The sequence below is a fragment of the Clinocottus analis genome, unplaced genomic scaffold (assembly GCF_023055335.1).
Source record: "Clinocottus analis isolate CAN_PGR_092001 unplaced genomic scaffold, fCliAna1.0.p SCAF_22, whole genome shotgun sequence".
Classification (NCBI taxonomy): Eukaryota; Metazoa; Chordata; class Actinopteri; order Perciformes; family Cottidae; genus Clinocottus; species Clinocottus analis.
The window spans coordinates 144886-168544 of NW_027175954.1; the positions used below are offsets into that span (position 1 = coordinate 144886).

Here is a 23659-nt window from a genome sequence, read left to right on the forward strand (position 1 = left end):
GTTTATATTTGTATTCTCATTTTTTTTGTTAGTTGTTATTTTTCAGTGAAACTCTGGCAAAGTAATATTCTTCAGGATTAATATTAACTTATCTTATAATTGTAATTCAAATAAATAATTTCTGAAAGGCGGTATGGAGGAAGTTTTCAAATCTTTAACTTAAAGTACAACTTAACTTACGTAAAGGTAGAAAGCACATGATAAAAAAATATTCTTTAGGCAAGAGTCTCGTTATGCAGAAAGGTCCATTTGTGTATTAACAATGTTATGAATATTAATGCATTAATATGTAAGAAAAGTCCATGTTGCGGTTGGTAAAAGAGGATGATTAATTTAAAGTATATGTGTATAATAATACATCATTGTTTACTAGTTGACTTTGATTTGTAATCTGAATCAGCGTTGTAACTTGTAACTAAAAATTAAGAAAATAACATTGACTAAATACTAATTTAGATGAGAAAATGTATGGTCATGAAAAATCACACAAATTAGCTTTCAAATTTTACAGTAGCCTGCTATTGGAAACCTGGACATGAAATCTATTATATTTCATGAAAAAGTTGAGACAAATTAGGAAAACTCAGCTGTTTCCCTCTAATATGTTTAATTAAAACTGGACGTGAAACCTATTATATTTTATTAAAAAGTTAAGAAAAATTGAGAAAACTCAGTTATTTTCCCCTGTCGAAAATATTCGATCAACATCCTAATTTTGGGGGGAAAGGCATGAAAATACATCTAGTAAAATGTGATATGTGAAAACAAGTAGATTGTTCCAGGGGAAAAAAAGAACAAATTCCTATATTATACATTTTGTTTCAACCGCTTTTATTTTGAAGGGCTTGTTGCCAGTATTCCGGTTCTAACAGGATAAATTGACGGGGCTCGTCACCAGGATCTCCTGGCAACGGGAATAAACTCCTCCTCGTTTCTTCCTCGTTTTGACGTGTGAGAAAAATAAAAATCTCCAAATTCGCCAAAATCATTTGATCCTGTTTATTCAGATCCTAAATTACAAAACGCCATCTTGGTCTTTATTTCCGTTAATGAAGTAAAGCGAACAGTCGCAGCGCAGCAACAATGAAACGCTCCAGCAGTTGGTGACGGTTGGTCGTTCTGTTGCTACAGCGACGCCTGCTGGCACTGATCCAAATGACCGGTTCAACGGACTTTAATTGCTAGGCAACAGCTTGGGCGAATGTTTACTTCCGGTCAGCTGACGCCATTCCCGGTTAATTGCTCTGGGACGTTTTCAACTGTGTCAAAAAATGAAATAAATAAAAATGCTACTTCTTTCCAGTGGTGGAATATAAGTATAATATTGTACAATACAATTTTATTATTATTATTATTATTTAAACCGTTTATTTAGAGGAGCATATGTTTTAGTGCAAACATGAGACACAGTAAAAAGGAACAAGATTAAAACAAATTAATAAGCAATAAAAAACAGTAATAAATACAGTAAAGAATCTTCAATGACTGAAATATTATACATATAGACAGAATAACTGTTATTGCACAACGTATTGATATTGCACAGGTTTGAATACTATAAAAAAAAATACAATGGGAGAAAGGGCTTCTATAATAATACAAACACAGTTACAGTTGAATAAAGGTCATTAATATACGTTTATTGTATGATCCAGTATAAATAAAATGACCAGCAGAGGGCAGCACTGAGCAGGAAGCTAGTATCGTTGCCTACAAAACAACAGCGTAATAAAATGTCTTGGGTAGAAATCTTACCAAACGTGTAGCAGGACCATAGTAAACAAGAATAAATTGTAAAAAGTCATTCTTAGCTAAAATGGCAACACGTTTGTTCCTTAAGGCTGATTTATACTCGGGTTTTACGAAGAGACGCAAGCATGCAAGACACGCATGGCCGCCCATGTGGTCAAATCGGCCATTTTGCGTGCTTGCGTGCGTCACCCCAAATTTCTGACTATCAGGCTGTGATTGGTCCGATAACCGCATCCTTTCTGAGTCTCTTATTTCCGGTTTCATAGCATAATATCGCTGTTTTTAAAAGCCATAGCAGAAACACGAACAATGGATCCTGTTGAAGAACGTTTGGCTGAAGAGGTCCACAAATATGAGCATTTATAAAACCCGTCTGACGGAGTATAAGGACACGCAGATGGATGTGAATTTCTGGAGGGAGATATCGGTGAACGTCGGTGTGCAGGTCGACTCTAAACGGCCGTTGCGCCACCTGCTGTTCTGGCGTATGGAAAACGCAGGGAACTAAAAATCAAAACGAGTCCGTCAATCCGACTGCGTGGCCAGCCGGAGTTGGAGTTGCAGAAGTATAATTCGGATGTGGTCCAAAACCGTCGAACGATCCAGTGAAACCCTTGTTTTGAAAACCGGAAGTGCTGCGTTTTGTCTTCCTAGAGTGAAACCTGCACCGACATGCCCACACGTGGATAACAGCTCAACGAAACAGGACTTAAATAACTTAACGACCAGGTAAACAAACCGTATTGCTATCTCGTCCACTGCAGAAAAATAACAATAATTCAAACTGATTTGAAAATTCGTCGAATAAAAAAAACATGGAAGTTACTCGAAGCCGCTGGCCTCGAGTAAACAACGTGGGTGAGACCAAGCGACAGAAACAAAACACTGTATTTCTGAAAATAATCTGCGTCACAAAGTATTCCGAATCCAAGTGTAACTCATATCGATACACCAACATGTCTTCAGATTAAGCTGCTTTGTTTTTACGTCCGCGGATCAGATGAGAAGTCACAAAATGTTGTTTTTTCTATGGAGCTCTTGTTTTACGATGGACTTGCAGATCTTGAGATAAAGAGACCAGTTGTGTAACAAAGGCCTCCCAAAAATATATAAAAATAATTTAAACTAAGTAAATCAATAATACGAATACATATTTAAGGTACAATTCATAATTGTATAATTACATACTTTATAGACAACATATAACGCAACTGTTTACACGATCATGTCCACTGTTTAGTTTAATCTACATCAATGCATCATATTCTATAAGATCCTAATGTTGTTTGTGAAGATGCATTTTCCAGCCAATGCAAGAGGCTTTTTAAAGAGTTTATTTATCTGAAGAAGTAGGAGGATCTTAACATCAACCCATCTGGAAATACAAGGTTGTGACTGCGGTGCAATAGTCAAATAATCACCTCCCAACGTCTAACCCGAAGCACTTTTCCTTGACCTCTGTGGAATCGTCACGGGGTCAAGGAAAGATGGTAAGGAGAATTCATGAGGAGTTAGGAAAAGACAACCGCGGTGTTTAGAGAATCCGACTACACTTTCACTAAGTGACGTAGTTATGACGCGACGGCAGGCGATGTTAGTGACGTCAGTCTGTCTGCAGCGGTGAAACTGCAGCGTTGTAATCCATCTCGGACCAGAATAAGCATCTTAAATACTTCATCTGTGTTCTTACAGTGTTGCCTCATGCAAACGATTAAACAACCCGGTTCATATATTACTTTATTAACGAGGATGGAATAAAAATTAACGAAGGAATATGAAAGTGAAACCAAGGGATTTTACACAGAGTACGAAGCTACTAAACTTTGTACTCTGTTTCAGTTTCAAACCTGCTGAATGAAATACGTTATCCCACTAACGATGTGTGTCATGTGTGTGTCTCATATCCATTTATGTTGTTATAGTTTATATGCAGATTATAATCTGATCATAAAAATATGCAGACAACAGTTTATGAAACACAACTTGATAGTGTTTTATTGTAATGTAACAAAACAGTTGATTAAGAAGATGATAATCATAAACATGAGTCAGGCTGAAGAGCTCGACCAGTTTAATACTTTCATTAATGCTTCTGTAAGTAAAGTAAAATAAAAGAATGAGTGCTGAGCTGTTTCATCACTTTACAGCCGTGTTCAGCAACGTAACATTCATAGTTTTCCAGCAGATTATTGAAAGTATTTACAAGTTACGCTAATTATTATTTACATGATCTGCGTTTGTCGTTCATGATCGTTTGTTCTCGTGAACGGCTGAATGAAACGTAACTTTAAACGTTGCCGTTTAATTGATTAATCGGTCGATTATTTCTTCGATTCATCGGATAAAAAAATAATAATTTTAAAGCATTAATTTGCAACCTTTTATTACAAAAACAAAACTAACAGTGCAAATTCACAGTGCAACACATCTTAATAATAAATAATTAAAAAAAGAAATACAAATCAGAAAACTTAACAGGATTTGTCAGAACTTGTTCTCTACACTCACAGACTCACACACATGTACAGACACACACACTCACTCACTGACATGCACACTCACAGACACACACTCAGAACTCAGAGAACAAGAGATGATAATCCAGAAGTAACACTCAATGTATCAACGGATAACTTACAGACTGCACTTTATCTAAACAAAGGTTGTTCATTAGATATGGAACTACAAATCCCAGCAACACTTTCTCTGCATGAAGCCTCATTATATCAGACTGTTGAACTCAGGTCTGCGTTCTGCACCTCAGATGAGATATTTACTCGTTGCTTGTCTTAAAGCCTCCGCTGTATTTTAAAACAAAGACGTTATCTAACCCAACAGCTCAAACACGGAGAATGAAGGACTAGCTAGCGACAACGGTTAGCCTAGCTGCTAAGTTATTGTACACGCAACGCGACTATGCAGTGACATACGAGAAGGTAGAGCGCGCTGCAGAAGCTGCTGGACCTTCAGTCTGCGGCGCTGCGCTCAACTGTTTTGTTTAATACTCAAACATCTCCGCGACTTATTGAGCGGCGTCATAATCGCGCGACACAACGAATCAATAATGAAATTCGTTGGCAACTTTTTTAATAATCGATTTTTATCGATTTTATCGATTTGTTGTTACACAGTTACTTTCTGTCACAAACTACCATCATTTCTGACACTTTCCTTGTTTTTCGGCGCCGTCTGCATCTTCCAGAACCCCAGAAACCGTGATGAAGAGGAAAGAGAAGCAGCGGGAGGGGAAAGTCTCAAAAAAGACGAACATGGCGGCGAGCAGCAGCGACGACGACTCGGACGTGGAGAGGAATTTCGCTCTGCTCACTAAAAGAGGAGGAGGAGGAGCGGAGGAGGTAGAGCCGCTCTATGGAGGAGAGGAAGATTTCAGCGATGAGGACGAAGAGGGGTCTGATGGCGGTCAGGAGGAGGAAGGAGGCGAGGAGGGAGACGAGGGCGAGGAGGGATCAGATGTTGGCAAGGAAGCGTCTGATGGCAGCGAAGAAGAGGAGGAGGATGACGACGAAGACAGCAACGCCTCCGAGGATGACGGTGACGAAGATGACGCCGACGAAGATTCAGAGGCCGGCGGCAGCGGAGAGATCCAGACGAGAGACGACGTGAAGAACGGTGAGTTGTGTCGTCCGCGGAGAACGTCTGACCTTTAAAAGACGTTTAAACATCTTTAATGCCACCGTTGTTTTCAACAATTTATATTTGCGGTTTGCTACGTTTAGCTGTTTTAAAAAAAAAAAAATTTAATTGCGTTAAAAAAGATGGCAACCAAGACAGAGAATTGCTACGATAATCCCATTGAGATCATTTAGAAAATAGATTATAATAATAATGTGCATTCACCTCAGTAATTTCCTCACATTGTGTTAAAAACGTCCACTTGAAAGTTCATTTATTGCCCTTGTGCGACACGTGGAGGCACAAAGAAGCATATTTGTAACGCAACAAACAAAACGTGAGCAGTCGTACATTCCTGTCGTGTAGAACGGACTCTGCATCAGGATGAATGTAAACGGCAGCAAAACAAATAATAACACGGCTCAACACGGTGAGAACTGGGTGCTCCAAGGTCAAAAGGTCAAAGGTCACTGTTTTCCAACTCAACGGGCCAAATGTGACAAGACGATACGAGCGATGGCGGCAATGTAAACGGCTCCTTGACGTGAATAAACGACCGCAGAGGAGGCGGAGTCTCGGGAAAAAGACGATTCCACGCAAGAGGAAACACTTCCTCGACACGTCCGAGATGTTCACAAGAAGAATCCAACCTATTTCTAATTGATGGTAACGATGGCGGCGTTCTCTCGGGTGAATCGTGACTCTCTCTCTCTCTCTCTCTCTCTCCCTCCCTCCCTCACTCCCTCCCTCCCTCCCTCCCTCCCTCCCTCTCTCTCTCTCTCTCTCTCTGCTCCCGTCCAGAGCTTTCCACCATGTCCTTCGAGGACATCATGAAGCTGCAGAACCAAGTGGGAACCAAAGTCTACAACGAGGTCGCGTACGGCGGCAGCGGCAAGAGTCGCCCGAGCAGCAAAAAGAAACGCCTGAACAAGAACAGGCGAGCGGCACTCCGGCCTCCGTCTTTTGGGCTTTTGTCCTCCCCTTTTTGTTGTGGGTTTTCTAAGAGTGTGTGTTGTTTGTGTGTTTTCAGGCCGATGGAGATCTCGTCCAAGAGGCGGGCTCCGTTCCTCCGGCAGGTCGTCTCCGTCAAGAAGCCGGTGAGTGAAGGGAAACCCTCCGGACCGCGCTGGAGCCTCCTCGCGAACGCTTTAACGACTCTGTTCCCGTCTTGTTTTGTTTTCAAACCCCAGACGTTGAGAGATCCTCGATTCGACGACCTGTCCGGAGAATACAAACCGGAGATTTTTGAGCAGACGTACAAATTCATCAATGACATCAAACAGCGCGAGAGAGAGGTGAGAGAGAGTTTATTCAGACTGTTGCAACGCGGCGTTTCAGCGTCAGCGCGCCGGACCGCAAACTGACGTGATGATGTCGCGTTTGTCTGCAGATCGTCCACAAGAAGCTGAAGAAGATGAAGAAGAACAGCGAGAAGAAGGAGAAACTCCAGTTCCTGCTGAAGAGGATGGTGAGTGCGGCCGTTGGTTTGATTAAAACCTCGGAGGATCGACTGTCGACTGAATGAACCGGCTTGTCCTTTCACAATAAAAGCTCCGCGAATGGAGCGAGACGTTTTCTGTTTTCTTTGCTTTCTTTCTTTTTTCTAAATTTCCACAAACTGCTGCGACTTCTCCCTGCAGGACAACCAGGAGCGAGCGAGGAAGAGCCGAGAGCAGCAGAGAGAGAGAGAGCTGCAGTTGAAGAGGCAGCAGAGAGAGCGAGCCAACGAGGGCGCGCGGCCGTTCTTCCTCAAGAACTGTAAGGACGAGCCGCCTCCACATGCTGCCCTTTCCATCATTGTGTTATCATTTTTAATCGACGTATTGAGTCATTTTGTAGCGTAAAACACAAAGAAATTCTGCGTCTCATTGGAAACAGAATATATTTGAAGTTTAGAGTAAAATATCTCTGAGAAGTTCACATTTCATGCACTAAAAGATTAATACATACATTAATGAATGTCACACGTTTAATCAGTAATGAGAGTAATTATAAATTGCAGCTCTATATTTTAATGTCTCAATAATATTGTAATTTAAAAATATGTGATGAAGTTAAAAATCTGTTTTAACATCCAATGTTTTTTTTAAAGAAATACCATTTTTTTTAAATTATTATTTTGTCCATCACGTTATTCAAACATGGAAAACTAAAGCAGTCAAACAATAGAGATACAATGGCTTAATATCCAAAATAAAATTTAAAATATAAAAAGATTAAAAGTAAACAGAATAGAAATAACAATAATAAGCAGAAAAAATAATAAATAGTTGGCAGTAAATCTGGAATATCTTGAGAATTTTGACAAAAAGTGATTAAAACAGATTAAACTGACTCACTGAAAACTTAAATATATATTTGAGCATAATTTAATTAAATACATTTTTAATTGAGCATAAAAGTGTCCGATGTAGAGTTGAACTCTTCTCTGTTGTTTTTCTTCCAGCTGAGAAGAAGAAGCTGGAGCTGGCTGAGAAATACCAGGAGCTGAAGAAGAGCGGCAAGCTGGAGAACTTCCTGAGCAAGAAGAGGAAGAGGAACGCTGGGAAGGACCGCAGGAAGCTGCCCGAGATGCTGCAGAGCAAGAACTTTCAGTGACGCGGAAACACCCGAAGAAGACGAAGAAGATGAAGAAGATGGAAATAAGAAAGACTGTAATGCCCCGTCTCTGCCTGCTGGGGGCGCTGTGGTCCGTTTATTCAAGACCTGGATGAAGGACTGAGTTCATCTCTGATGTCACAGTAACATTCATTGTAAAATATCTCTGGTGCGTTCAATGACGCTCGGACATCTGAACATTCACATTTTTCAACGCGACGTTGAGAACGCAGACTTTTTGTGGGACTTTGAACGCGTCTCACAGTCAGGGTCGGGCAGGTTTTTTTAGTTTAGTTTTTGCTTGATTGTTATTGCGCAACAGTAACGCGCGGAAGCTGGCATGTTTCTGCAAACAAATACTGAAAACTTGGTCGTTCGAGGGTCCTCGAACGTCAGTGGGACGTTCTCGGTCTCCGCTGTGAGTCGCAGCCCAAATAAAAATAACCAAACATGGACCGACGTTCACTGAACTGGTGTTTGTTTTCCTGCTGATAAACGTCGTAGTCCTCTGAATGGGAATCGAACCATCGCGACGTGCACACGGACATGCACGTGGAACATCAGTCTAACGGCGTACGGTGGCCCGTCAGGTTCAAACACAGGAACAGAAATAGAACACGAGCCGTTAAAAAAACAAACGTCCGTTGCGGTCGCTGTCGCTGCTGCCGCCATGAGCAGGAAGAACCAGACCGTAAATGACAACAATGGAAGCGTCCCGGACACAGTGTCAAGTATCGGCACGCTGAAGAGGAGGAGGAAAAGGAGGAGGAGGAGGAGGGGGAGTAGAAGGTAGAGCAGGAGGAGGGTTTCATGATGTTCTACACTTCTGAAAGTTCGGTTCGGTCGTGTAACAAATCACAGCATCCAAAAAAAAACGACTCGAGCTTGTTTTTCAAATTGAAGTGTGACCACTTCAAACGGACTTTTCCACCGTTTTAAGTGCTGACATAAAATGCGTTCATTGCTTCCACTAACAACTACTTTCAGCTCTTCCTTCACTGACACTTTCACTGCGTTCAGCGATTCCACTTCACCATAACAGACACTTCAACTTCTTTTATCTTGGCTTATATTCTACCGACACCTTTCAACTTCAGTTGAAACTTCTTCAAGAGCCTTTTCACTTCAAACTGACATTTCATCCGTTTTAGGTGATTCCACTTCACCGTAACACGCTTCAACTGCTTTCATCAACACTCTTAAACTATTGAACACTCTTAAGTTTCGTCTGCTTTCGATGCTTTCTGTGCTTTTTTTCGTGAACCGACACCTTCGACATGATCTCACAAGGTGTAAAAATAGCTCAACACTTTAAAAAAAAAGGACGTTGTTTGTCATGATGTGTTTTTTAAGACTTTTCGTGTGTCATTGAATGTCACATTTTTCACGGAAAACTGTCGCAACTAGGTTAAGGCAACAAAACTACTTAACTTTAGGATTGAAATCCTTGCCAGGTTTGAAATGAGAACGTAAACAGACGTCAACAGAGTCGTGGAAAACTCAGGAAACAACACACCAACTGTCCAGTCGTTGACCACTTCAACGTTCTCTTCTTCCCAATGAACTCCTCGTCCGTCTATCAGAGACAAAAGACACCTGGGAGGACTCACAACAAGCCATGAATCTGAATGATCTGAGCTCATCGTGTAGAGATGCATGCATGTGACCTGCAGCAGGCCCTTCAGCGTGTTTGTTGTTTGCAGACAGGTTGTGCGTCACTCCTTCCCTCTCTCGCCCCGAGCTCTTCAAAAGTCAATTAGTGTTCAGAAACGAGAGCACAGAGCTGCTCCCTGACAGGCGGCGTTCATCCCATCAGCTCGCCCACAATCCCCTCTGTCTAACAATGCAGGACAAGGTGGAGGGGGGGGGGGGAGGGGGAGGAGGAAGAGGATGGGGGAGGAAGAGGGAGGGTAATAATACAATATTACAATAATACGGGGCCTTATATTCATGAGCTGATACGACCCATTCAGCTCCTGAACACCCTCAACCCGTCCATCACCTCCAACTGCTGCTTTTGTGCCGACGCTGCAATAAAAGTTAGAGGAGTTCGTGTGTGTGTGTGTGTGTGTGTGTGTGTGTGTGTGTGTGTGTTTGTGTGTGTGTCTTCTAGAGAAGCCTCTTATATAACTTCATTGATTTAAAGTTTCAGATTTTTACAATGATAATTATAAAATCATTAAAGCAAACTTTACTACATTTTTTTATACAACAAACTACAAGTTTTTCCCTTTTTTCATCTATAAAATACATTTACTGTTTATTAGAACGTGAAGACTGCAGTTCTTTATTTTAACTGAATGAAACACAAGAGGAATATTAAAAAAAGGCGCAAACTTTCAAGTATAAAGTCAATTTTATTTACAAACTGCAACATTTCAAAGTAGGACATTTCATTTAGATTTTTCTTTTATGTAAAAAAAACTAATATATATTTTTACAATAAATATGGGAAGTGAAGTTCAACGCTGACCTTTTGGAAAATGTTTTTCAGACTCACGACGAGTTCCCTGAAACGCATCGGATGGACTTTTTTTCATGATCGCCCGGAGGTCGGGATGAAAGTTATAATTGTTCTTGACTTGAAGTGGCCGTCGACAGACTCCTCCTCTTCCTCCTCCTCCTCCTCCTCCTCAGGTGAACACGCCCTCCTCAGTTTTTCCTCCTTTCTCTCCGGCGTCAAGCGGAACGGACTTTCGGACCCTTGAAAACCTTTCCCCGCCCTCTCTCCTCTCTACCCGTCCATTGTTTTCCCGGCGGCGCCGTCGTGAATAGCCAATAAAATAAAAAATAAAAAGCCCCATCGCTCCTGAAGAAAAGGTGCTCGGAGGAGCGACCCGCCACGGCCTCCAACACCAAACCATCTGCCGGCCCGGCCCCCTGAAAGGGGATAATTGAGTGTTATAGAGAGCGGGGAACCCATCCCTCGGCCGCTGATTTGTATTCTTTAGAAAAGAGCCAGGGGTTTCACACCACATCTGCCCCTCCGCTCCATTCAGCCTCATTCACTGTCCCGTCAATTAGCACACTCAATTAAGCCCTCATAATCCTTTTAGCGGCGCACAAGGCCAACGCCACGCCCCGCCACGGAGAAGTGGCAACAAACGAGACTTTAGTGACTGTTTTCTTTGGGAAGAAGGATGAGGAGGAGGAGGAGGAGGAGGAGGAGTCCTTCAACACTTCACGAGGAGACAGCCCGATGGTTTGAAAAGCCGCTGCCGGGCGAGCGCGAACCCGCCCCTCCCCTGCTCCGTTTTGTCGGCCATTGTTCGCCAGATCACGAGCTGCCTTTTCACTGCGATGGTGCAATTAATTCGAGAAGAAGAAGAAGAAGAAAAAAAAAGGGGGTTTGAATGGAGAGGCACATGCGAGCCCGGAGGAGGTCGAGCGGTGCCGAGGGAAAGGACTGAATGCCGACGGTGCGTCGCCCCGATGATGAAAAGCCGGCGGTTTAATCCCCCATTAGTGCCGCGTGAGCCCTGCGAATCCAACAGGTTCTAATCTGAGACTCGGCGCTGATGCACTGTGACACATATTCATGGGATTTTTATTGAAATGAATATAAGTTGACTTAAAAAAAAAGAGCTTCAGCCGGTGGACACAGAGCAGCATTTAGCAGCTTTACGGGCAGATATTTGTCCCCGGGTATAATCCTAAATACTGGACTTATTCTTGTCTTTATCTACACAAGATCTTCCTCTTCGTCAGTGTGTTTTGGTACATTTTGTAAAAAAAAGGCAAAAAAATATAATAAAAACAAAGTCTTGGCTCCAGGAAGGAGTTTCAGTTAAAAAACTGTCGTTTGGTTCAAAAATGGAAAAAATTACGTATTTTATGCCAAAAGATTGTCTGAATGGGGCATGCTGGGACTTAAAATTGGAGCGGAAGGATTTTCCAAAAGGTTAATGAAACCTTAAGTCAAATTGTAAAAGAAAAACGTTATTTCTGTCTCAAACTTTAAAGAAAGCGCGCTGAGAGATTTGAACCCAGAACCCTCTCGCAGCCCAAAGCGAGAGTCCCACCTCGAGGCCAACGAGCCGAGACGACTTCGTTTCTAATGACTCTTACTTTGAAAAACCTGAAAACAATCCCTCATCAGGTCCACGGCTCCCGTCAGCAGCTCTTCTGGAGCTTTTTGATCCCTTTTTCTTGCTCGGATGTCAAAGAATTGTAGATTTTAAAAGGTGTTCGTTAATTGGTTTAAAGGTTTTACCACAAGGTCCATGAAGCAGCTCAAATAAAACCAACTGTAGACAGCAAATAAAAGAAACAAAGTGTTTTGCATTAAAACTGAAAATTGTCTCAAATTGTCCTCGGGGGACTCTTTTAGGGGGCGGGGCCTATGGGAATTATGTGTGAGGGCCCCATAATAACCAGTGCTGGTTTAATGCCACTCCCTGGAGGTTTGGTTACATCCCCGTCAAGTTGAATTCACATAATGATGCAAAAGAAAAAGTAGAATATTCATATTTGATGAAACGAGGAAGCGGAAGAAGATGGAGGAAAAAGAAAGAAAGATGTCCTGCAAGTGCCGGCCCTTTGGGTCCTTCTTCTTGTCTCAAATGAGAGTGTCTAAAATGAACCCACAGACACACACTCACACACTCTGAGCCTTGAGAAAACACTTTAACGCGACGTATTAAAGCGCTATAATTGTTTTTGTGGATTGCTTCTTGTAGCCATAATTGTTCACGACTCCATAAACGAGAGCGCAGCGGTCCAGATGGTTTCATTAGAGCGCTGGAACCGAGCTCGGCCTCGCTCGCAACGCGACGTGTGAAACGAGCAGAGAGGCTGATGCTGCGACGTCTGCCTCCGTGTGTCCTGCTGATGGTTTGTGTGTCTGTGCAACGTCAAATCCAAAGAAGACACCAGGGCAGGTGGCCGGATGCCGCGGGTTCACTGCTTCTGCAGCTCACCTGGAGAGAGCCGGTGGATTTGAACCCAGTGAGAACTGGAGACACGGTTTATTAACCTGAAACAACTCATTCGGGGTCTGAAACTTTCTCTCACACTCAGAGTTAGAGTCATACGTCCAAACCAAAAGCCACAAACCAAAAACTTCTCTGTTTCAGAGAAAGACTCAGCTGCAAATGAAACGCAATCGGCATCGTGCTCCTTTTTTTTTTCCACCTCTCACTTTGATGGATATATATATATATATATATGCTAACAGTTTGGCCCTGCTTCCAGTCTTTGTGCTAAGCTAGGCTAAACAGCTTCTGGACACATCTTGAAAATCTGCTTGTTTTTAGTGATGTTCACGGCTTTGTGAAACCTTTTGAAAACTAAAAAAATGCAATCGGATTGGCTACATTTAGTTTGTTTTTTTGGTTCTGGAGGCCGAGGAACGCGCTTCTTGTTTCTGTCAAAGCGCTGGAGCTCGGCTAACAGCGCCGCTACCGGTGTGACGCCAGGCTGAACCGGTCTCAGTTGCATCGCATCCATCCGAGGCGCCACAATCCAGCGAGTTTTGGTAAATCTCCACAGAGCAACAGTCTATTTGTTGCAGTTTTGTTTTACTTTGTGTGCTGGTTCGCTTCTCTTCCCAGAGACCTGTCCTTCAGTGCTTTACCTCTCAGGATACGTAGCTCTTCTCCACTGTGACGTCTCCAAGACAAACATCACATGTCTGAGTCTCGTCCCCTGCAACCTGTCACACCCAAAGTCATGGGTTCGTGAGGTTTTTCTTGCTCGCTCCACATCTCACTTTTCCTCTGTCACGAGTGCTTAAGTCACCCGGTCGGCATCAAACCACCGTCTCTCTGGCGTCGATGGTTTCTACGAGGAGCGTGCCTGGCTTTCTTGGCCTCTAAAGCAGAATTAAAAAACTCTGCAGACGCAAAAAGCACCCGGACGAAGCAGGACGAGTTACTTCCCGGCTCCACGTCCGGCCCAAACTTCGGCGGCCATCTTTGTTTCCTCCAAAGCGTCCTCCGGGTTCAGCCCTGAGGGGTCGCAGCGGGGATTGAACCTCCTGAGAGACCGCAGACATGTTATCGTGGGAGTGAAATTCAAACGTAGAAGAACAAGCTGTTCATCTCTTTTGCCCTTCTTATCAGAATCAACACTTTTTATTCTCCCTCTTTTTCTTCCCAGAACCGAACACAGTGCCTTTTTTTGCACGCTCTGCAAACTGGGTGTGTCCGTGTTACACGTGTAAGTGAATGTTCCGCAGTTTGGCAGCGATGGGTGTTAAAGACGTTACTGGACATTTACAGAGTCACGGGAAACCCCTCGTCTGCATCCAGCCGTCGTAAATTGTGCTCTTTATGTGCATCTGGAGCCGAAACGCCGAGTGAAACTCTGCCGCTGATAAAGTCTCCCAGACGCTCAGACCTCCAGTTAATCTCCAGAGGAGCTCAGGAGGAAAACGGTGACGTTGTTCACATGCACAACAAACAAACAAACAAAAAGACACACAAAAAACAAGCCTCAGAGAGAAGTCACTATGTCAGCTTCTAGTTGTGCAGATTAACTGAACCGGTGCTTGAAGTTCATAAACTCCAATCCCCCGTAAGGGGGAAAACACTGTAAATCATAGCTTGTTTTATGAAAAAAAGGCTCCAAAACTGCTGTATTTGTTTATATTGAACACCATAAGTAATATACAAGTGAAATATATGGTTTGGTACATGAGGAAATTCAAATGACCCCAATGGACCCAATGACCTCATTGGATCCATTGGATCCATTGAGGTCAATGGACCCAATGACCCCATTGGGTCCATTGGGGTCAATGGACCCAATGGGGTAAATGGGTCCATTGACTCCATTGGGGTCCATTGGGGTCAATGGACCCCATTGGGACCTCGCCTGAATGTTCTCTGTACTAAACCTTCTCTAACTTTGTTCTGCTTCACTTTATGAAAGTCAACCTTTGCAGAGAGAATGTTCACATGTTGAATGTTCACATGTTGAATGTTCACATGTTGAATGTTCACATGTTGAATGTTCACATGTTGAATGTTCACATATTTTGGAGTTGGACTTTACAGCTGCATCATTTCAAACTACTAATCATCCTGAAAGGGATTCTTCTCTAAGCGGACCTGAAAGCTTTTCATTTCTTTCCTGTGTGTCATCTTCATTTCCTCTTTACCAGTAACACATAAACTAATATGTACTCACGTGTTCAACATCTCACATGCGTACCTTTAATTATAACACTAACATTATTCAAACAGCCCTCGTGGTTGCAGAGATACACACTTTTTAGTTTGGGGATGCAATCCTGGAGGAAAGGGCCCGCGAGTAGCTGGTTTTTAAAGTGTTAAAGACAGCAGACCGTCGTGACGCTCCTCGACAAGCGAAATCAAAAATCTGACTTCCTGCCTCTGAGGAGTGCAGCTGCAAAAACTGTTGAGACAGCAGCAAATATGCATCTTCCCCCCGAGGGCGGGCTTAGTTAGCCGCCCCGTTAAACTAAAAAAAGGAAGTTTTTGGAGCGACGCCTCAATCGCTAAACATACCAAACTATTGTAAATGAACTGTGGCGCAAAATACCAGAGTTCACGTGTGGAGATCTTCCGTTGGAAACATGGAGCAAAAAGAGTCGCTTATAGCCTTTTTTATAAAAAAAATCACTCAATATTCTTTGGGAATTTCTCTAATTCCACTCCGAAGAATAAAAGTATTTTCCCGATCCGGCTGAGGTTTCCCCTCCGCTTGACATTTACAGTGCGAGTCTCAGATGTAACTGATGAGCTGTGATCTGTTGAAAGGTCACGCGCAGACTCGCAGCCCAGAGCCGAATACTTCTCCTCACAGAGTCGTGAGTAAAGTGAGCAGCCGGTTTGTTTTTAAAAAGGGGATGTAAAGAAGGTCAAACGGCAAACAAAAGGAGACCCGGCACGCCTGTACCTGCACCGTACTGTCAGGTGCTCCACATGTGTGTGTGTGTGTGACACTCCCATGTAGACAAAGCGTGTCTCTATGGAGAAACAAATAGAAACGACGGATCGCTGCAGGAATGAGTCCTAAAGCCCCTCAAAAAAAAAAGCTGTTAAGCTTCTTGCACCTCCTACTATCTCGTCTCAAAGTCAATGGGTGCTTTTTGGTTTGAAGAGGGCTGAAGTAAGCTTTAGAAATGTCTTAAAAAAACAGAACAAAACCAATTCAATACGTCAAGCATCCAGGTAAATATGAAAGCATGAATCACTCAAATCCTCCAAAGGAAATTAATATTATAGCAACAGCTACGTAGAAAAATAAAAAAGGAAAAGGAAAAACGCACGTATACTCGGCCAGAATCTGATTTAACCTTTTGGAAATCATTCCTGCGGCAATTTTATGTCCCAGCATGCCCCATTCAGACAATCTTTTGGCATAAAATACGTAATTTTTCCATTTTTGAATTGTTTTTCTGACTGAAACTCTTCCTAACAGACCAAGGCTTTGTTTTATTGTGTGTGTTGTTGCAGATTCTGATGCTTTAGGTCCTAATCTTTCCAAAAAGGTGTCTTATTGACGCTCCAGGAGGCATTTTTGAAGGAATCTGGCTCATATCATGCTGGATGTTCATAATTACGATCAAAATATCTTTTTAAAAGTGATTGTTTTGCAGATATACATTTTCTTCCCAAGACTTTGCTGAACAAATACATGGAATAAACACAAGTATTGGACTTAATTTGGGGTTCCTACAATGACTCCAACACAGGGAAAAGAGGTAAAATTGGTTCCACAGTTTTCAACGGGTGAACACCCACTCCAGGAAAATCAACCAATCAGAAGAGAATATTAAAATTGGATTAAAATTGTTCAAGCGCACATTCACAGCCCCAAAGACAAAGTCTGAAACAAAGCAGCTACAGAATAGCATGAACGTGATAAGACTGCGCTCCACAGACTCATTAACGGCCTTTATGAGTCCGGCAGAGTTTTTTTTATCCTCCTGACTCAGTCGTCTGCCGCTGCGTTCCCATGTCCTGCTTCAAATGAAAAAAACAAGCCTTCCTCTTCCTCATCCTCTTCCTCTTCTTCTTATCTGCAGCCGTCTGGAGTCGAGGTGAGCGTGAGCCACAGCAGCAGTCTGCAGGTTTCCCTCGCGGGACGCCGCCTGCGTTGCGGTCTGTGTTTACAACGGGCGGCCTGCACAGAGTCCATCGCAGCTCCACTCCACAGCTCCAACGCACATCGACCCACTACTGCACCTAAAAACTGGTTATTCAGTACTTCTAAGAGTATTCAATTACTATATTTCACCGTGAAGCTGCGTCTTAATACACATCATGATGTGGTTGCTTCAAATATTGCTGAAACTGATTCTTTCAGACTGCGTTTTAACCCAAAACTCAGCAACAAATGCCAAGATCAGTCTTAATGTTTCAGGTCAGACAGATCAAGGAAGGAAGGAAGGAAAGAAGGAAGGAAGGAAGGAAGAAAGGAAGGAAGGAAAGAAGGAAGGAAGGAAGGAAGGAAGGAAGGCAGGAAGAAGGAAAGAAAGAAAGAAAGAAAGTAAGTAAGTAAGTAAGTAAGTAAGTAAGTAAGTAGGATGGATGGATAGATAGATAGATAGATAGATAGATAGATAGATAGATAGATAGATAGATAGATAGATAGATAGATAGATAGATAGATAGATACTAAAGGCACAATCTGTGTTTTTTAAATGTAATTCACTGTTTGTTTATTCAACAACCTTGTTTGTAACAAATCTATGTTAATCTCTGCTTGCATCATTTTCATTTCACTTTATCAGGAACTGCATTGTTTTAATCCCTTACTTTACCACCGGCGCTACACTTGGACATCTTATAAAATTGTGCGTTTGCTCTGTGAGTAAATTAATGTCCGTTGGTTGTCGGATCCGAGCCTCTTCTGATCAAGTTCATGCAACAAATTGGGAATCGTTTGGGAACGATGGCGGCCAAAGGAACCTCCTGTTGACTGTCGGTGGTGTTAATATCTCGGCTTGTTTGTCGTTGGGTTCAAATCCTGGAGAAGCCCTTGATTACAGCCTCAAAGGAGTCCTTTAAAGTTTGATGAAACGTCGGCTAACAAAGTACGATTCTGAGAATCCTCAAGGAACACGAACAACTCTTTAACGAGGCCTCTTGTTAAAAACTACCTGCTAATACAGTCTGGCGGAGCTGCACTTCCTGTGAAATATCAAAAGAAGCTGATTCAGCAGAAGGAAGCAGGGGACCGTGACTTAATAATACTCGTCTTTGCACAAATCTACTCGGGGTTGTGCGCACACGGTTGAATGCACGACGTGAATGGAGGCAGGAGCGTCTTCCAGAAACTTTCTCCACACCTTCCACAACAATGCCAACAATGCAGCAGAGAGTCATCGGTTTGGTTGGAACATATTTCCCCTCATTAAACAAACTAAAGGGAAGCGATCGGGTTTCAGGCCTCTGGGTCCACCGGAGCGTATTAATAATTGACGGCGTCCCCGGATGGACGTCTGTATCGCATCCCAGCTGTCCTTCAACACGGAGAAATCAATAACCGGCTCGTCTGCTGCTCTGCGGGCGGATCATCAGGATCAAGTGATGCCAGCTTCACGATCTGCTCCTGATAAATCAATTGACCTTTACACCTTTTCTCCGGTCATCTGTTTTTGGTTATATTTCTTCTGATGTACTTTTTTCTGTTTTCATGGATGAGATAAGGATTATTTGTACTACACACACACACAAATTTTGGAGTTGTAATGCCTGTCTGCTGGAGCCGCACTGTTTGAGTTAGCATGACAAGCTAATATGAGCATGCTAACAACGGATGTTTCATTATATATGTGTAGCCCGGTCTACAATTATCCTCTAGTTATCAAAATGTAAATATTCCTAAAACATTTAGTTCAAAGTCCCTAAGCCTAGACCTACGTTTTGAGTCAGCTTAACAGTTTAAAGTTAGTTAATGCAAATTAAAGTAAATGGTTTTGCGTGATGCGTATATGATGCAGCCTAACTTGTTAGCAGAGTAATCTGTCAATCTTTGTTTTCTGTGTGTTCATTGGGTTATTCTGATATCAGCCAATCCAATGTGCGTCTCAGGTAGAGGGGCGGGACAGTAGATTTCGCGGCATTGTGTTATAGTGAACGGCAGAAGCTACAGACCACCGTTGAATGAACCTGATAGTCTTGTATGAGAGCATAATGTTCAGAACTTAATGGTTGACGACCAGTTACCCTTTGGTTTACATTTATGTGATCTACGCAAGGAGACGGACCTTGGTGACAGAGGAAGGATCGGGAAAGCTCTTGTTGGACCACAATCAAGAACAGTTTCCTGCGCGCGCTGTGTGGACTGTTTCTACTGTTTTTTCTTCTACGCTTTGAAGCCGACCATCACCCCGTTTTCCGCATCTCTCCCCCCCTCCTAATACTCCTTGGATTTTGTGAGTACTAACAAAACCTGCACGTGCCTTCTTTTGTTTTGTTTAAGCTTGTGTGGACAAGTGAAACGGCCATTACGTTTCAGGCCTCTACGCTCCCAAGCCACGACTCAGGCCTGCAACAGGGGTTTTGTTACGTTGAATGTGTGTGAATGTGTGTGTGCGAGAGTGTGGGTTTAAAAGTATATTGATGTTTACTGTTAATAAATGTATCACTGTGCATTAAGACAGTTGATGTATTTGTAAAGTGTGTTACCAGAACTGTTTATATCATAATTTCAAAACCAGATAAAGGAACAACATTAGAGGCACAGACCTTTATTTGTTGCTGTGTTAAATTCTATTGGAGGCACCGCCAGTAATTAAGTTTTCCTTATTAGAAAAAGTAACGATTGTAGAAAACCAAATTATTAAATTTATAACACAGGTAATAGCGCCGTCATATTTAAAACTGTACCCAGGACCCCGCCCATAGTACTTTATACCACGAGCCGATTCAGATAGTATCATAGAGCTACATGGGACGGGTGCTACATATGGAAACAATTTATTAGAAATAGAGATCATAAACTCATTGTTTACAATGTTTACTAACGGAATGAATCCAGAGAGAAGAAGAGTCATTTTCTCATTGACTTCTATTCAATTGGACTTTTTTTTTTTTTGCATCCGGAGGAGTCGCCCCCTGCTGGTTGGTAGAGAGAACGCATCGACTTAACTCTTCAGAACCGCAGGTTTCTGCCCGGGTGACATGAACACACACTGTAGTTTATGTTGAATTAATCACCTACACACACACACACACACACACACACACACACACACACACACACACACACACACACACACACACACATCGTCCTGCTGCCACCAATACTTATAACATACACTGCATATTGATTGATTAGCCGGTGCAAATAGTCTCCAACAAATGCACCGTTTGTTTATTTGATAAAAACTACAGTGAATAAATAAAACTACCAGCTGTTTTGACGACATGAAATCTTTTATTTGTGAGGTGTTTTCATGACCGTATGAACGCGCCTCGCGCTGACAGACACAGACAGGAAGTCCCACAGCTTTTGAGAGAGCCTATACTGTGTGCTGTTGGTTTGACAAATACAACATACAATCATCCTCATCCTTTTATGCAGTGTGCTCCATGGACAAGCTGCTTGTCTTTGGGGACTCAAACCTGTGACTCCGTGGTGGACCGAGCAGAATAAGTGTCTCACCCTCTGGACCTCGCTGTCAACAGCTCAGACGAGAGAGGAAAAACTTAGAAATACTCTTAAAAACTTCAATTTCCTCTTGGGCAAAAAAAAAGAAAAAAAGCTCTGGCTTCCAGCTCTGACATCATCACCTCCTCCAGCTCTTGTTTAAGAGGTTACCACGGAAACCGTCGTTGCATACAACACCAGCCACTCCCGTGTTTTCTCAATTGTTTAACACGCATACACGGTGTCATGCAATACTGTACAGGCGACCTCATAAACGCACCCGTCCTCACCGAGCAAAACGTCACTCTGGTGAACCTCAGTGCTCGTTTCTGCCCTGAGAGGCATCTCCATCGGGGGCGACGAGCCACGATGCGCTGGTTTCAGCGGTCGTGCTTCACACTTGCTGGACTCTGCGTGCTTCTTCAGAAGTTGACGCGAAGACCGCTGCATCAGAGCGACACGGTCACGCCGTTAGTTTAACTGAGGACGAGTTGCAGAGGCTGTACCGTCACCTCACAGCAAGAGAGGCCCGGGTTCGATTCCCCCGATCATCCTTTGCGCGTGGAGTCTCCCCGGCTTCCTCCCACAGTCCAAAGACATTGGGCAAGTTAATTGGACTCTAAATGTCCCGTAGGTGTGGTTGCCCGTCTCTATATGAGCCCTGAGATAAACTGACTTGTCCAGGGTGAGCGCTGCCTTCGCCCATGTCAGCTGGGGTCGGCTCCACGACCCTAAATAATATATCAACTTTTCACTTCCAGAAAAAAATACCTGTTACCACACATTTATATGTGATAGTTTGAAATGGTCCAGGCACGTGTATAGAGGGCAGGACAGAAAAATGCTTTAAGTTGACGTTAGCATGTAGCTTAAAGTTGTTGTTGTGCAGGCACGTGTCTTCACAGAGGGCAGGACAGAAAAGAAATGCTATGTTAGCTATTAGCTTAAAGCTGTTGCTGTGCAGGCATGTGTCTTTGTAGAAAGCAGGACAGAAAAAATGCTACTTTGATGTTAGCATTTAGCCTAAAGCTCTTGCTGTGCAGGAAAATGCCTTCGTAGAGGACAGGACAGAAAAAAATGCTATGTTGACGTTAGCAATTAGCTTGAAACTGTTGTTGTGAAGGCAAGTGCCTTCATAGAGGACAGGACAGGACAAATGCTTAAGTTGACATTAGCATGTAGCTTAAAGCTGTTGCTGTGCAGGCACGTGTCTCCGTAGAGGGCAGGACAGAAAAAATTCTAAGTTGATGTTAGCATTTAGCTTGAAGCTGTTAGCGCGGCTGCAGTTTCTTGTTGCATCAGGTGGAGGAGGAGAACTTTCCTTTCATTTTCCCGCGAGGTATCTGCGGCGATCAAACGTCTTTTAAGAGCTAGCGCAGCTTTGTAATTACATGACTGCGCGTGCTTGCAGCTCTTTGAAGCGCTCGGTCCGTCCGGCTCCTTATTGTTCTCCCCAGGGGCATCATGGGAGGACTGTAAACTTCAGCTGCACAGTTTTATGGGTGTTTGCTAAGAAATGACACGGTGATCCGGAGCCGGAGCCGAGACGAGACGAGACGAGGCAGACGGTATGAGTTACAGGTGAGTCACATAAAAAAAACTGTTACCTGAGGTTCATTACTTACTTTTATAAACGTGGAACGTTTGGTCTTTGTAATGTCGCCGCAGAGTTTTAAGGGGAGTTTGTGAGCTTTTACGATGTTAGCAGATATTTATCTTTTTCGGGTCAGATGAGGAACGATCGGCTCTCGTTTGTGGTCGGCTTTCAAAGGCTTGTCCCGGGATATGAACCCATGACCTCTCACACCGAAAGTGAGACAGACCTTTATGGAATCTATCTTTTTCTGATACCTTTTCAACACTCTGGAGTTATTGGAAATGTTTTGGATCACAGGAGTCAGAAACTAAGACTACAAATAATGTAATATTATCTACTACCAAGTGTGTAACCGGCGCTATCGGACCGACAACTTCTCATCTTCACTTTACTTCAGAAACAAGGAGAGAATCAAATGATAATTTTGAGTTTCTGAAGGTTTTTTTTGTGGGATTTAACAAAGATCTTATTGATAAACTACATTTAAAGAGCTGTGTCGAAGCCCACACAGGAACTCTTTCAGGAACTGAACCCCGAAGCTCTCGCACACAAAAGGAAGCGTCGCACCCCTGAACCAACACCCTGCAGGGCGTGCCCCTCTCTGCTGTCGTCTGATTTCATCCCTGTTGAGCCACAATAGAAACAAAGGAGGCCCTTTTCCGTCAGCCTTGATGTAGCAATGCTAACGGTTCCCCCTGCTTTCAGCCTTTGTGCTAAGCTAAGCTACGTCTACAGAGCAAAAAGATTCCCCATGTTTTGGCTACTGTGGCGGGTTTTTTGAGCGATGGAGGGGGAGGACGGCTTCTCCTGGGTAAACTCTCATCTGACTGGGTCAAAGTGAGTCATCTTCCTGTCTGTTGATGCGGCGTCCCCGGAGGATCTTTGACCTTTTCAGAATGCAACGTTCATGCCGCCGCAAAGACTCTAAATGTGAAGGTTTGAATAGAGCCGCTTGATATTCACGCCAAGAAGAAATAACGCAATGAACGAGAACTGAAGGAGTGCAGTGAAAAGATATGTGGACGCGAGGGATGAATTTAAAAAAGAGAACGGTCAGAGCTGAAGCCCACAGTCTGGCTTCAGGTAAGAAAATGCTGATTAACTTGTCAAATCTCATTTCCCCCAATCCATTTTTCCTTGTAAAGATTCATCCTCTGGGAACCCTGAATACTTCACATCCACAGCGGCGTCCATTGAAACCAGTAGTAGCCTTCATGCGGACTGAAACGCGTCCAACTGACCGGCATCCAAAAGCGCAACTCCGAAAGAAAAAAAAGGGAACAAGCTGCTAGACGTTGAGGAATGGGGCGGCGGTCTTTTTCAGCCTCATAGATCGGCCTGATGAATAATTTAAAGTCTCCTCAGACAATAACGTCTCTATTCTCCTCCCCAGGGGACCGGTGTTATGATGCCGGGCCAAACCCGCTGTCATTACACTGTTTGCTGTTGTCGTGGAAAAACCACCTAAAGTGCAATATTGCGGTTTCACTTTTTCCCCCTCCATCAAAATAA

General features: G+C 43.2%; 1 protein-coding gene across 1 annotated transcript; it reads left to right on the plus strand.

Moving 5' to 3' along the window:
- Positions 1-2285: 2285 nt before the first annotated feature.
- On the plus strand, positions 2286-9826 carry rrp36 (ribosomal RNA processing 36). Its single transcript, XM_068588704.1, has 8 exons — positions 2286-2481; positions 4955-5382; positions 6187-6322; positions 6416-6482; positions 6576-6680; positions 6776-6853; positions 7026-7143; positions 7832-9826. The coding sequence occupies exons 1-8, from the start codon at positions 2330-2332 to the stop codon at positions 7981-7983; spliced, it is 1236 nt and encodes a 411-aa protein (XP_068444805.1). The 5' UTR covers positions 2286-2329; the 3' UTR covers positions 7984-9826.
- The last annotated feature ends 13833 nt before the right edge of the window (positions 9827-23659 follow it).